General features: G+C 36.7%; 1 protein-coding gene across 1 annotated transcript in view; it reads left to right on the forward strand.

Annotated features, from left to right (window-relative positions):
* The window catches only part of znf407 (zinc finger protein 407), a 528111-nt gene that overhangs the window by 220832 nt on the left and 293249 nt on the right, over positions 1–14030 (forward strand). Inside the window, exon 4 of the mRNA XM_039737697.1 lies at positions 359–433. Within this exon, the coding sequence (XP_039593631.1) occupies positions 359–433 (75 nt within the window). The remainder of the gene's footprint in view (positions 1–358; positions 434–14030) is intronic.

The following is a 14030-nucleotide window of genomic DNA, read 5'->3' on the forward strand; positions in this document are numbered from 1 at the left end:
ACAATCGGCCTTCAAAAATAAGAGATGCTACAAAAAGCATGGACTTGATGTGTCATGTGTGTCATCATACCTGTTTTGTTTTTTCCAGAAACACTTCTTCAGGCATTGTTCCAGTGTACAGATGCAAGGCACATGCATTTATTCAAATGAACCAAATGTTTTAATTTGCAAAAGCAATACAATTACCTAAATGAGCTGTTTATTGTTTTTAATTGGATTGATTGTTTGTTGGCTTTAATTGAAGGAAGCATCGAGTGTTAAAATGTGAAATCCAACAAACTGTTTTTTAACTCGTTCTTTTTTTCTCTCTTGTTCTGTGTCTGTCTGTCTTCCCTCCCCCACTTTACACCTTTATTAGATGGGCCTTTGTTATGAAGAAACATCTGAATACGCACCTACTGGGCAAGCATGGTGTTGGTACACCCAAGGAGAGGTAAGTTATAGTAGAATCTTTTACTTGCATTGTTACATATTCATAAAATGTGTTTCTTTTGTTATATTTTGCCTTCCATAGAATTTTATGTTATAGCTGATATTAACTCATAAACCTTGAATTTTAAAAATGAGGAGAGAGTATTTACTTAATCTGCAGCAGAGAAAATCAATCAAGATGTTCAATTTGAACTTCTGGTTATGTTTATAATGTAGTAAAAATATTGAATATATTTTTATGTCCAAACAATTATGTAACAAAATATCTTTGATTTATTTGACTACCTGGATGTTTTCTGAGATATGTGGCTTATGTCTCTCTCTAGAAATGTACTTGAGGCTTTCCGTCAGTCATCACATTGGTTCTACCCATCAAGTAGCAAGTAGTTTTGGTGCTGGTAAACTAGACCCCATTCAAACTGATATATTTGCATTTGAAATGCATACATTAGCCTGTGTTTTCACCTTTAGTCCACACTACCCCATCATTTTCAAACCTGAAAAATTAAGACTGTTGAAATTGCTCTCCAGAGCTGTATACTTATGAAAACGCAGCTCCAGCATTGTAATGTGGACGAGCGAAAATGTGGACTTTAATCATGCTCTGCTGCTTATTATGTAGCCCTTCCCTGATTGGATCCTGTTCATTACAATGTCTCATTCCCTGATTGGTCACCCTTCATGGAAGAAAACCATATTCTAACATAGCAGGCAAAGAAGAGTCACTTTCTGTGGTGCTTGCTGTGTTGTACAGTACAGTTTAGATATCATATACATGCACAAAAAGGCAAATGATTTACCAGCCGCTAATGTTTTGTGATAAATCTTGTGTCCAGTGGTGTTACCAACCCTTCATGGATTTTTCCATTGCTGCACACATGCCCAGTGTACAGTAAGTGAACGTCTCTGTCATATGTATTTTTGGTCACTGTGGTGTGGATGGAGACATTTTTAGAAACAATGTAAAAATGCTAGTATGGACAGTTTGTTTTCATTTGAACTTGACAATTACTGCTGAAAGACAGAGGATGAAATGTTTTGCTAAGACTGGTAAGCAGGAGGTCAGAATGCATATTTCTAGATTGTGTCCTCAGTAAGTACCCTCAATAGATATCCCCCAACCAAGAAGTACACCAGAGTAGCGCAGATTTAAAAAAATAGTTGATTTATGTAATACAAAAATACACATAGGTATATGACCCAGAAAAAAAAAAAGAAAATAAACTATAATAAAAAAAACAGAAGCCTATGTTACTCTGGGTCCTATTAGTACAAATAAAGGTACTGACTTGTGGGAGGCCCGGCCACTTTCCCACACTAAGAAGTGCACACTGCACTGCTTCTTACCTCCATCATCTCTCTGTCTCTCAGATAACTTTTCTGTTCCTTGCACCTTGTGTCTAATTTGTTCCATATAGTCTATGGATTGCCATCCATGAGAATCTGTCCTGGCAACATCCAGATGTCTCTGCAGTTTTGACCCCCGCCTAGATTATTGGACCTCTGCAGAGTTGTTGTGGCCCTTATTTCTGCAGAGTCGCAAGAGGCCATACATTAGACATTACACCTCCCTGTTGCCACCTATTAGCCTGGAGAACCTGGATATTGTTCAGTATTCAGATCCATCCACTTTCTGCACACTTTATTGGGTTGTGGATTTCATTTTAAAAGGATACATTTCCCATTTTTGCCCATCCATCAACACTAAAAATGCCCATAATGACAAGGTGAAAACACATTTTCTGAAAGATTTGCAAATTTACTAAAAATCAAAAACTAAAAGTTCTCATTCATATACAGTATGTATTCATACCCTTGCATAAGTAGTTTATAGAAGCCCCTTGGGCAACAATCCCAGCTTTGAGTCTTCTTGTGTAAAGTTCTTCTTTAAAAGTTTTGAACACCTGGATTTGGTTAGTTTATCCTACTCTTCCTTGCAGATCCTCTCAAGCTCTGTTAGATTGGACGTGCTTTGGTTGGGCCACTCAAATGTTAAAGATGCCTTTAAATGTAAACCTGTGGCACAACTGGGCAGATCTTGCCACATTCTGGACCATTGTACTCTTGTCTACAATTTTGTTATTGAACGACAACAGATCTCTTACTATTAGCCAAGTCAGACATTTGTGTGTGTGTTTGGGGTGGGTTTTAGCTTTTAGGTTTTTATTTCTTTTATGAGGTGGTTGACTCACTTGTCCACCTACCAAGTACCAAATCATTTCAGCTTTTCTCGGTATCTTTGTTGGCTGTGGCCACTATCTTCAGCCACCATCTCACCAACCTACTTTAACCCAAACATTCTTCTGGCCATGAAGCAGCATGCAAATCTGAGCCCTCACCTCTTTATAGCTCCAAAATGCATATTAAATATTAATTACCAATTTCCTTAATGGGTAAATGTGGCCTGTCTCATCCATTTCTGGGGCCTTGCACTGCTTATTAGAGATTAGGTGAGAGAACTGGCCTTCAGCCAGTCTACACTGCCCTTATCCTTGAATAGGCATCTTGGCCCAAGATTCCTCAATTAGTAGCTATATACTTGCATATACATGTTAGCCAACTATGTGTCATGTATCCCTGGTACTTAACTGCCTTGGGAGAATATTGCATTACAGACTACAGACTCTCCCCTGTGATGGTGCCTTTGTAGAGAACTCAGTACCCATCCTAGTGAACACTAGTTTTCTGCTGCCAGTCAGGGTTTTTTTTTGCCTTAGAGGTTTTATTTCTCTTCTTTGTATCATCATAGTGTTGCCAGTTTCCCCAGAAACCTGTGGCCCTTTCATAAATACTCTCTTTTCATATTCTATGTATGTGTATGTATTAAATATAGATATGAGCATGTTTATACAAGTGTAGGTCATTCAGAGCCCTTTGAATAATTATACTATTGTGAATGACACTGAATTAAAGCACCTTGACCACGGGAAAGATGCTATTTAAATAAATGTATTATTATGATGATGGTGAAGATTATATGACTTTATTATTCTACATAGTTTTAATGCTGAGGTCGTGTGCCCAATGTCATGGCCCATAATGCTTGATGATCACAGTGTGTTTTTTAGGTTTTATGGAATTTTTGTCATCTTTTAGGTGTCATAATATAATGCCTTCAAAATTTTAAACAGAGCTACAATATACTGTTTTATATTTTTTTCCATGTAGTAAATTAAAATACAATAAAGACATCTGTCTCTTATGAAAATGTGTGGTGACAGGATATAAAGGAGCTGATATAAAAAGGGTTGCAAAGGTTGAGCAAGTGTTCTGCATCCCCCCTACAATCTAAAAACATACAGATTAGGTAGACTGACAATACTATATTGGCCCTAATATACTGTATGTGTGTCTATGGGTTTATGTCTGTGTGTTCACCCTGCAATGGACTTAAACCCTTTCCAGGGATTGTTCCTTCCTTACACCCTATGCTTGCTGGTATAGGGTCCAGCTTCCTTGTGACCGTTCTCAGGATAATATAGGTTTTCAAAATGAATAGATGTGCCCTGCAGTGGACTGTCGCTTCATCCATTGTTGGTTCCTGTCTTACACTGCCTATAAAAATGATTCACCCCCATGGAAGTTTTCACATTTTATTCTTAAACAACATTGAATCACAGTGGATATAATTAGGCTTTTTTGTTGCTGATCAACATAAAATACTCTTTAATGTGAAAGTTTAAACAGATCTCTGCAAAGTGGTCTAAATTAATTACAAATATAAAACAGAAAAAATAATCATGTTATAGTTAGTATTCACTCCTTTTAATATGGCACATCTAAATCATAACTGGTTCATGAAACAGGTTTTAGAAGTCACTGAATTATTTCTATGTAGATCTCCTGTCAGCTGATTATAGTATAAACTTATGTTTATCTGTAAGGTCCAACATGTGGTGATTCTGTATCATGACTTGACCTACACAATGAAGACAAAAGAACACTCCAAGCAACACCATGAATTGAAAAACACAAGCTGGAGAATGGAGACAAGAAAACATAAAGGTCATTGAATAGCCAATTAAACTAATCATTAAGAAATGTAAAGAGTATAGCACAGCTATAAACTTGACTAGAGCAGGCTCTCCACAAAAACTGAGTGATTATACATGAAGAAGACTAGTGAAGAAGAACTACCAAAAGGCCTCTGAAAACTCTGAAGGACTGACATGCTGAAGTATATAAAACTGGAGTGACTCTGAAACAAACCGTTGCCCGAGTGTTCTACAAGGTGCAGCTCTATGGTGGAGTGGCAAAGAGAAACAAATGCCCATAGCATCTCAGCTACAGTTTGCCAGAAGGCACATGAGATAAGTGAGCTGGAAGACCGGTTGCATTGCTAGCTTAGTTTTTTTTAGCTATCAGACTAAACACTATGTTTGAGCAGTACTCATAAGCAAAAACACACAATTCCCACTGTGAAGAATGCAGGTGGTGGCATTATGCTGTAAGGATACTCCGCTGTAGCAGACCCTGGAAGGTTTATAAGAGTAGAGGGGAAAATTAAGGCAACAAAATACGTGAAAATCCTGGAGGAAAACCCTTGATGCACTCTGCAAGAAACCATTGACAGTTTGTTTTCCAGCAAGACAACAGCCTCAAGCATAAAGTTAAAGTTACACAAGAATGGTTCAAAACAACAATGTTAATGTCCCAAGTCAGTTCTCAATCCAACTGAGAATTTGTGGCTGGATGTATAAAATGCTGTTCACTCAAGATCAACATGACACCTGAGACGTTTTACAAAAAAGAATATGGAAGAATGGCATAACTGATAGCGAGACCTGGCTGCCAAAGGCGAATCTACTAAATACTGACTTGAAGGGGATGAATACTTATGTGATCAATTATTTTGTGTTTTGTATTTTTATTTAATTTAGAAGCACTTTGCAGAGATCTGTTTTCTCTTTGGCATTAAATAGTCTTTCTGGTGATAAATGTCTAAAAACCAAGTTAAATCCACTGTGACTCAGTGTTGTATAATAACAAAATAAGAAAACTTCCAAGTGGTGAATACTTTTTATAGGCAGTGTATGTGCAATTCTCTCAGGGTAAGTTGTGGCCAAATTCTGAACTGGGATATGATAATAATGAAGAGATTTAATAGATTTGTTTCTCCTGAGTGATCACAATATATCCAGTCTAATGTGCACTGTATGTAATCCCTAAAAAGTACTGATAAAAAATGTATTGCTGGTTTCACCAAAAATGTAGAAGACATTGTGGCCATTCATGTCTTGAATTTAATCTTATAATGTGAGCTGCACAAAAGAATGTGCAGTCTCTGAGAAAGCAGGAAATATGCACTTTGGAGCTGCACTTCTAAAATTGCTCACTGCAGCTTTAATGGACAAGTAGGGTAAATCTAACATATCAGGCTCGCTCTGTCCAAACCTATTATATGCTAACTAAATTAGCTGTGACAATTAAATTAATAATGCATATTGTTTGTGAGTGTTTAGTCTTCACGATTTGACTGATATATGCAAAGATGGTAATTTATTGAAAGTAAATTCATGTAATTGTGCTGCAGAATTTGATGAACCAAAAGAAAGTGTCATCATGGTTTCCATCAAGATTAAAATAGGAAAAGAAAAAAAATCAAAACAAAACAAAAATAAAATTTGAAAGAGTTTCCACTAGGTACACATTTCCAGATAAAGAATAAAAACTTGCTTCTTTTGACTGTTTGAATTGATGTTGGGTAAAAAGCCAGTGTTGACGAGCTTGCCACAAGTCTGTCCAGGGTATATAACATACAGTGCATCAGGAAAATAGCCGGACTCCTTCACTTTCTGCACAATATATTGTGTTGTAGATTTTATTTTAAATTAATAAATCTGACATTTTTGTCCATTTATCTACACACAGTAACCCATAATGGCAAAGTGAAAACATATTTGCAGAAAGTTTTGAAAATTGGTTAAAAATCAAAACTGGAGCCTCTAATTCATATAAGTATTCAGATCCTTAATTCAGTACTTTGTAGTTGCACTTTTAGCAGCTTCAAGTGTTTTTGGGAATGTCTCTACAAGCTTTGGGCAACATGATTTAGGGGGTTTATCCCATTCTTTTTGGCAGATCCTCTCAGACTCTGTTAGAATGAAAGAGAAGCATTTGTAAACTGCCATCTTCAAGTTTCGCTACAGATATTCTAAGGGGTTTAAGTCTGGGCTGACATTGTGCTTGGAGTTCTGACCAAAAAGTTAATTTTTGTTTTATCAAATAGGAGAATCTTTTCCCTAATGCTCTTTGAGTCATTTAAACTCGCCATTCTTGCCCAATGGATTCTTGCTCTTTACATGGCTCTTTTAGGTAGCTATCTTTAAAAGTATGGTTCGTTGTTTCTGCACTAGTTGAAATTCTTAAACATTTTTTTTCTAGGCTCCCTTGCAGCCGGCACTAAAGCTGCACACTTGCCTGATGAAAAGAAAATATATACTAATAAATATATATTTTTAAATATAAAAATATAATAAATACTCCAATGTCATGAAAATGGCTTGTGATAGGAAGAAACACCACAGACGGTTTACAGAGATATTCAGATGTGATAAAGGAGTGCTAAGTGGACTACTGAGGTGTGAAGTAGGCCAACCACCCCACATCATAAACACAGTGACCAATGTGGTATTGGAACACCCAGAGAGTTTATAGTATTCTATTTCTTACTTTGTATTTTGCTTACTCATTCAGTTTATTCCCTCGTTTACCTTGATTATTTGTAATATAAGTAAAGATACCATTTTTATTTCACTTTATCCTCCTGGCTTTGCCATGAGCTTGAGAACACTCTCTATCTTCCACGGTATATTTAGCAAACAGTTTAATAATCATGCCACAACGAACAAGCAAAGCAGTAAAGCCACCTGGAAGCTTATCTAGACATTCCATTGCCATTCAACATGTGCCACCAAATTGCAAGAAGTTTAAAAAATTCAAAGCACACTTTTATATTTCAAAATCTTTTCTTTCACCATTAGTGTTCAGAAAATGGCTGCAGCTTGCTTCTCTTTCAACAGGCTGAAAGCTTAGAAAGCTGGAGGTAATTTTAACAGGCGGCAAAGGTGTTGCAAATTAGCCAAATTTCAGCTGCGACGCTTGTCGCATCCCGTTGCCTGCTGCGGAGCTTTAATTGTTACCTTAATTAAGAAGGCATATGTGAGCCTGGGTGGGCTTTGTCACTGAATAAGTGCTTGTGTAAACAGATATTATTTATCGGTGCCCTCAAATCTTGATTGCGTATTTGTTCACTGCTTTATTTTATTATTTTATTTTAGCTGTGTGTTTTAGTATGTTGAATTTTATATCGAGAGTTGGTGACTAAGTTATCCTTGAGTAGTGCTTTTCTTTGACAATTTGCACATGCCTCAAAAGTAACTTTATAATGTAATTTGTTGTGGCTTAAACTACTCTTATGTTGCAAAGATCAGGATCCCTTGTACATTACTGATGGTGAGTAGGGATCCTTTGTTTTATTTTGCTTCTCAACTCACCATTCATTTATTTCCTTGTTCTTTGTTTTCTGCAATAGCAGCATTGACATAACAAACACCTAGATGTCTTTCTACGAGTACTCTATCTTAGCAATTTGTTACATGGAATAACCTTCATTCTGCAAAAAAATGAATAGGCAGGCATGTGTTTTTTTGAGAAAGCTGTTTCATTTTAGCCATTTTTGAACCCAGAAATTAACTGTAGGAATGTGAATACCTTGCAACCCAAGTGACCCAGGTGAATAGAATAAAAGATTTCAGCAGTGCTAATACAATTACAAAGGTTTCTCTAATAACCAATTAGTATTTAAAATGACTAATTAAGGATAAGCTAAGGGAAATGTCCATTATAACACTAAGGGAATGGAGATGAAAACAGGCCTTTACAATCATACTTGAATAATAAATAAAAATCAGCATTAGCCATTAGAAACACAGGTACAGAAAAAGGGGTCCGAGTGTAGACTTGTTGCAGCACTAATATCTGTAATCATCCCAACAACTTATGACACCTACAGTTCCACTGATCAGCTTTTGCTTTGTATGCATTAAAAAATAGTCTGTACATTTACAGTGCTATTTCTTATCTGGGCAGGCTCTGAAGTATCATGCTGCTACATAAAATACAGGTTATGTGGAAAGTGTGAATCCATTTACATTTTTAAGATTAATACCATCAGTTCACTAAATGCCCATAAATGACACCCCATTCATTTTGCATATAAAAATAGTTTACTTTGCCCCAATTTGCTCATTTTGCTCCAATGTAGCACAAGGTCTGGGGTCACTGGCTCCACTTTTTCAAAAGCAAAATGGATTTGGCTTTCTATAAGGATTGTTTTAGCCGTGGCTACAGCAGGCTGTTGAATGTCTGTGCTTAGATGGCCCCGAGTGAAATGTAACAGCTCTAGCCGATTGCTGAATTCACAGAACGGGGCACGAAAGGAGGGCAACAAATGGCTTTTTTAATAGACTGATCAGTTGGAATATGAATGGACTAAATCCATCATTTTGATCTATCCATCAGCCTGGCGCAGACCTCTGCTAACGATGTAAGCACAATGGACCATTGCGGTCGAGAAGCAGGGGCTGATCTGTCATAAACACTGTAGAATGGATAAGCTGAAGAGTCACTAGATTTGCACCTTTTCAGGCTTCTATTGAACGATATCTTCATCTTGCATGTGATTTTGTCTTGTGTGCAGATTTTAATGAATGGTTGTAGTTTGCCATTTTATTCACTTTAGCATTTTCATGGCTACAAATGTTGTGTAAAGGGCTTAACCTGAGAAGCACTGTTGGAAAAGCACGATTTAATAAGTGACTCCTGTTTAATGTAAATAATGGGCAGTCTTTTTAAAGGCGGTTTTTAAGGAGTTTAACTTAACATCCTGACACCCCTTCCTTTTTAATGGTGTCTGTAAAAGTCTTCATCTACTATAAACATTGTTGGCCTAAAAGCTTTACTTGGCTGGATATTGCCAAAGATTTTTTTTTTTTTTTTGGAGTTAGCTGCAAATACTCAAATATTTAATTGATTTCAGGGGCAAATAGCATAATAGTTCAAGACAATGCAAAATGTCTGATAATTGTTATATAGTGCAGTTTGATTTAAAAGTCATTGCTCTGTGTACATTTAAGAAAAAATTATCTTAAATTCTCAAAATTACTTGCAGCGTAGTGCACAAATTTAATGTGTACTGTACTTTCATAGAGAATCAAAATTATCCATTGGTCTTTTAAATTAGGCTTTTAATGTGACTAAATATTTATAACTAGATAACAATTATATCTCCAGTCCTCCCAGGATTAAGGTTCCAGCCCCAGTACTGTACTTCATGAGCACAAGTAGGTTGCAATGCCGGAGCTGCTTCCTCCTATCACATAATCGGCTTTCACAATTTCTTCATGCTCAGCAGATGTCGCTGCTCTTCTTTTTCTGTCTGCCATGTTACCTTCTCATAAGAATGACGTAAATTCTGATAACTTTACGAGTGTTGGTAACAGACACATTTCAAGTGTATCTGCATTATGTGCACAGTTGATGGCTTGGCTGTTCATTTGTGATTTGTTTTGCACTCCTTGCGCAGCTGATGTCCGGGCTGTTGTTCATTTTCTTCCTGTCACCTAAGCAGCTTTGGCAGTTTGCTTTACACCCATCAGATGCCACTGGTCTTCTTTTCCTCCCTGCCTAGTGACCTTCTCCATCAGTTTGCCTATTCATTTTGCTGTTAGAAATACGCAAACCTGATTACCATACTTACCTGATATCTCAGTTGCCATCAGCCAAATGTTGTGTTTGACCATCTTCATCTGCATCTTAAACATCCAATTAAGACTAAGATCAAAGTTGTAGTCTCAGTGGTTTGTGAGTAGTGGAACATCTTGGATAAAATCTTATGCTAACTATTATTAATAATTCACTAACAATGCATGTATTACTGCGGTGGGCTGGCGCCCTGCCCGGGCCCTGTGACCCTGTAGTTAAAATATAGCAGGTTGGAGGATGGATGGATGGATGGGTGCATCTATTATGCCTAGCAGACATGAAACTTCAGTGGGAAACTAGAAGACAAAGACTTGGTTAAAGAACCATAGCAAGAGTCAGTACCAGGCGAACAACTTTCCATAATGTAAGCCACGAACCATGAGACAAAATGAAAGTCAGAGGGAGTGCAGAGAGTTTAAAAATGAGAGATACAAAAACATTTTTCAGAAAAATTTGACGGGTTTTGGAATCCATGTAGTCATATAGGGAAGTGTACTCCTGGATGATCTTTTATCCTGTTGTGGCATGATTGGCAGGCCATGACAGACCTAGCAGCAGGAATTAGCAATAACTCTGACAAAATGGTGGCAAAATAACTGCCCAAATCACTAATAAGAATTTAAACTATAACAATATTTCAAAAATATTTTTTATTTTGTATTTTATCTGTCCATCTTCCATTTTTTTTTCCTGAGCCATCTTATTCTACTAAAGGGTTCCTGTAGAATGGAGCCTATCCTAGAAAGGTAGGAACCAGCCCTGAAAAGGAAATCATACTTAGAAATGTTTTTTATTTATTGATTTTTATTCATTTTACTTTTAGGATTATTTTTAAGCTGTTAAATGTGATCTGTTATGCCTCAGTGTAAGGAGACAGAATTTTGATTAGAAGGGTCCCGAAGAAAGAAGTAATCTTTAACCTAGCCAAAGTTCGTTAACAGAATAACAGTTTTATCTTTTATCTAAACTGAAACAATAAGCAAGTATTGGAGTTGAGAAGTTGTTGCCAAAGATGAGTAGTGGCAGGCCTCTGGTAGCTGAAAGCAACTATGGATATTGCATCCTATCTGTCGATGTTCAAGCAATGTTCTTTATAGCTGATGAGACTGATGTAGGAATGGCAGTGTCTAACTCTTGGGGTTTAATGCAGTCTCTGATGATTCAGCAAGTGCACTCTGCTGAACTTGAAACTGTCTGCACTTGACAGCATCATGTGACACATACTCCTGATTATTCTTGGGTAAGAAAAACCATAATAGTAAACTTAATGATCCACAAAATGGTGATAAATATAACAATGGTGCCACAGTAATAAGCTAATATTCTTTAAAAAACAACATTTATCCAAACTCCGAAAAAAAGGAATTTAGACCAAAACCAAATAAAGTCAGAAAAGACAAAAAAATAAACTAAATCCAGGTCATAACATAATCCGGGGTCTCGGTAAATGACATCACAGCGCATGTGAATAGAGGCGCCTGCTTTTGGTTAATGGTTTGTACTGATGATATAAATAACTGTCAGCCACAAGCATGCAGGTTGAGCATGAATATTGTTGATGTCTTTTTAAATACTCCATTCTTATTGTAGTTATTGATATATAAAAATTAATTGTAGGGTGCAACACCTTGGGAAGGACAAGTAGGCTGGAAATATAACCAAGAATGATTATGATTAAGACAAAAGGTGTCATTATGGCAGTGAATAGCAGCAATAAAAACCCAGAGTAAAATTAATTGGAAACAAGTTCAGAATTAGAGTGAAAAGAAAAAATGTGGTGCATAAGAACCAACAACTAACCGTGTTGCCCTAAATCTAAATCAAAGAAATCCAGTGAGACTGATGTCTTGTGTTCACAAGTACAGCAATAGTTGGTGAAGAAATGTCACCTTTACTTTTAGAAAATCAAGACTTTTTTTCGCCAAGAACTTAGAATTGCAAAGCAGTTTAATTCAAACTTCCTCGGTTTCTGCAAAAGTTGCCATGTTATATAGAAATTTCACCCATCTATTTTAAAACACTCTTGATCAAGTCCAGGGTGATAGAGAAAAAAAAAAATTTCCAAGCAAAATTCCTTAATGATGCATAACTTGGTGCTATTGCAGAAAATGGTTGAAATAAATAAAAATTATGTGAAATTAGTATTAGCATAATCAACAGTGATCTTCACTAGTGGTCAGAGATTTGTGTAATGTATATGAATGCTTTACATAAAAATACAGTTGTGTGTTTAAAATGCTGTTCACTCTCAATAGCCGCACCACCACGACTTCTAGGTCACCATTTGGCCCATTTGCTGCTTTCTAGTTGGTATCTCATTTATTCAAATGCATTCTCTTGTGCAAGAATCTCTTCTGGCAAGGGGTTTATTGCTACATTTCCAACTGTACTCTGTGTATTTGAAAGCTTGTGATCACAACTGCAAATATTTCCCTGTTCAATATTTTATGGAAGATTAAATGAAAAAAGTAATTAAATTTATATATGTTTTTTCACCTACTCAAAGCACTTTACATTGACAGTGGGGTACCACTTCAGTCACCACCAACATGTAACTCGCACTTGGATGATGCGATATCAACTGTTTTTGTGTCAGGTACACTCACCACACATTAGCTATTAAGTGGTGAATGGATAAGAGAGAGAGCCAATTTGAGAAAGGAGATGACTAGAGAGCCAGAATGGATAAGACTGTGGAGTGCAATTTAGTCAGGACATCAGGAAAAATCCTGCTCTTTTCAAAAGATTCTCAGGGATCTTTTATGACCATAGAGAATCAGGACCTCGGTTTTTACTTCTCTGGGGTGCTGTGGCATTGGGATCCACTCACAGACCACATGGTTTTTCTGTCATTGCATGAATTCCATAGTCTAAAATATAAACTTCTGTATAAAATGTATACAGTATACCTGAAGCGTTGGGTTTAAATTCCAGGAATGGCTACTCTGAATAACATTAATTATATATATATATATATATATATATATATATATATATATATATATATATATATATATATATATATATATATATATATAGTGTAAGTAAGAATAAAATAAAGGCGTTTGAGGTCCTGGAAGATGCCCTGTTTAACTTTTATGTTCAAAGGATGAAATGTAGTGAGCACCAGTTTGCTTAATAACGTTCATTGTAACACCGTTGTACAGAGAAAAAAGGCTTTACATGTATAGAGCTCCATCTGTGTGTTGATGATCCGATCATGAACGCAGACCTCTGGCGGTGACCCTGGTTAAATTCTGTGTTGACCAAAAGGGCCAGGGTGAAATGGCCACAGGAAGTGCCCTCAGTGGTCATTCTCTGCTCCAGGGAAACAAATGGAAGGAACGTTTTTGACATTGTCGCACTCAGTTTCTTTGCTGTATTAACCCCTTTAAGGCTGCAAAATGCTCCCTATGTTCACGTATGTATTTAAATGAGCAAACTAACATAATACTGTGCATGTAATACAATACTTACACATAGAAGAATGGCATGTTTTCTGTTGTGCTTTGCTAAACATTTGTTGAAAAGGACATGGCCTCATTCATTGATTTATTTACTAGCCATCCCCCGCGGTTTCTCCCACATATTAGTAAAATAGGACAGTGAGGAGGGCCTCGCCCAGCTCTCTGCTTCTGACATCGCTCTTCCACCACACCTCGGCCCGCTGCCTGTCTCTCGGATCAGCGTGAATATATCACTCCTGCAAGTGGACTATGATTCTTAGCGCAATGGGAGAAGTTGCAAAATTAACCACAATATTCAAGCAAATAATAGAAAAAAAAGATCTAAATCCATTAAGTAGTTCTCTGGTTCATTAACTAAGCGGAGTT

This window comes from Polypterus senegalus, chromosome 15 (assembly GCF_016835505.1).
Source record: "Polypterus senegalus isolate Bchr_013 chromosome 15, ASM1683550v1, whole genome shotgun sequence".
Taxonomy (NCBI): Eukaryota; Metazoa; Chordata; class Cladistia; order Polypteriformes; family Polypteridae; genus Polypterus; species Polypterus senegalus.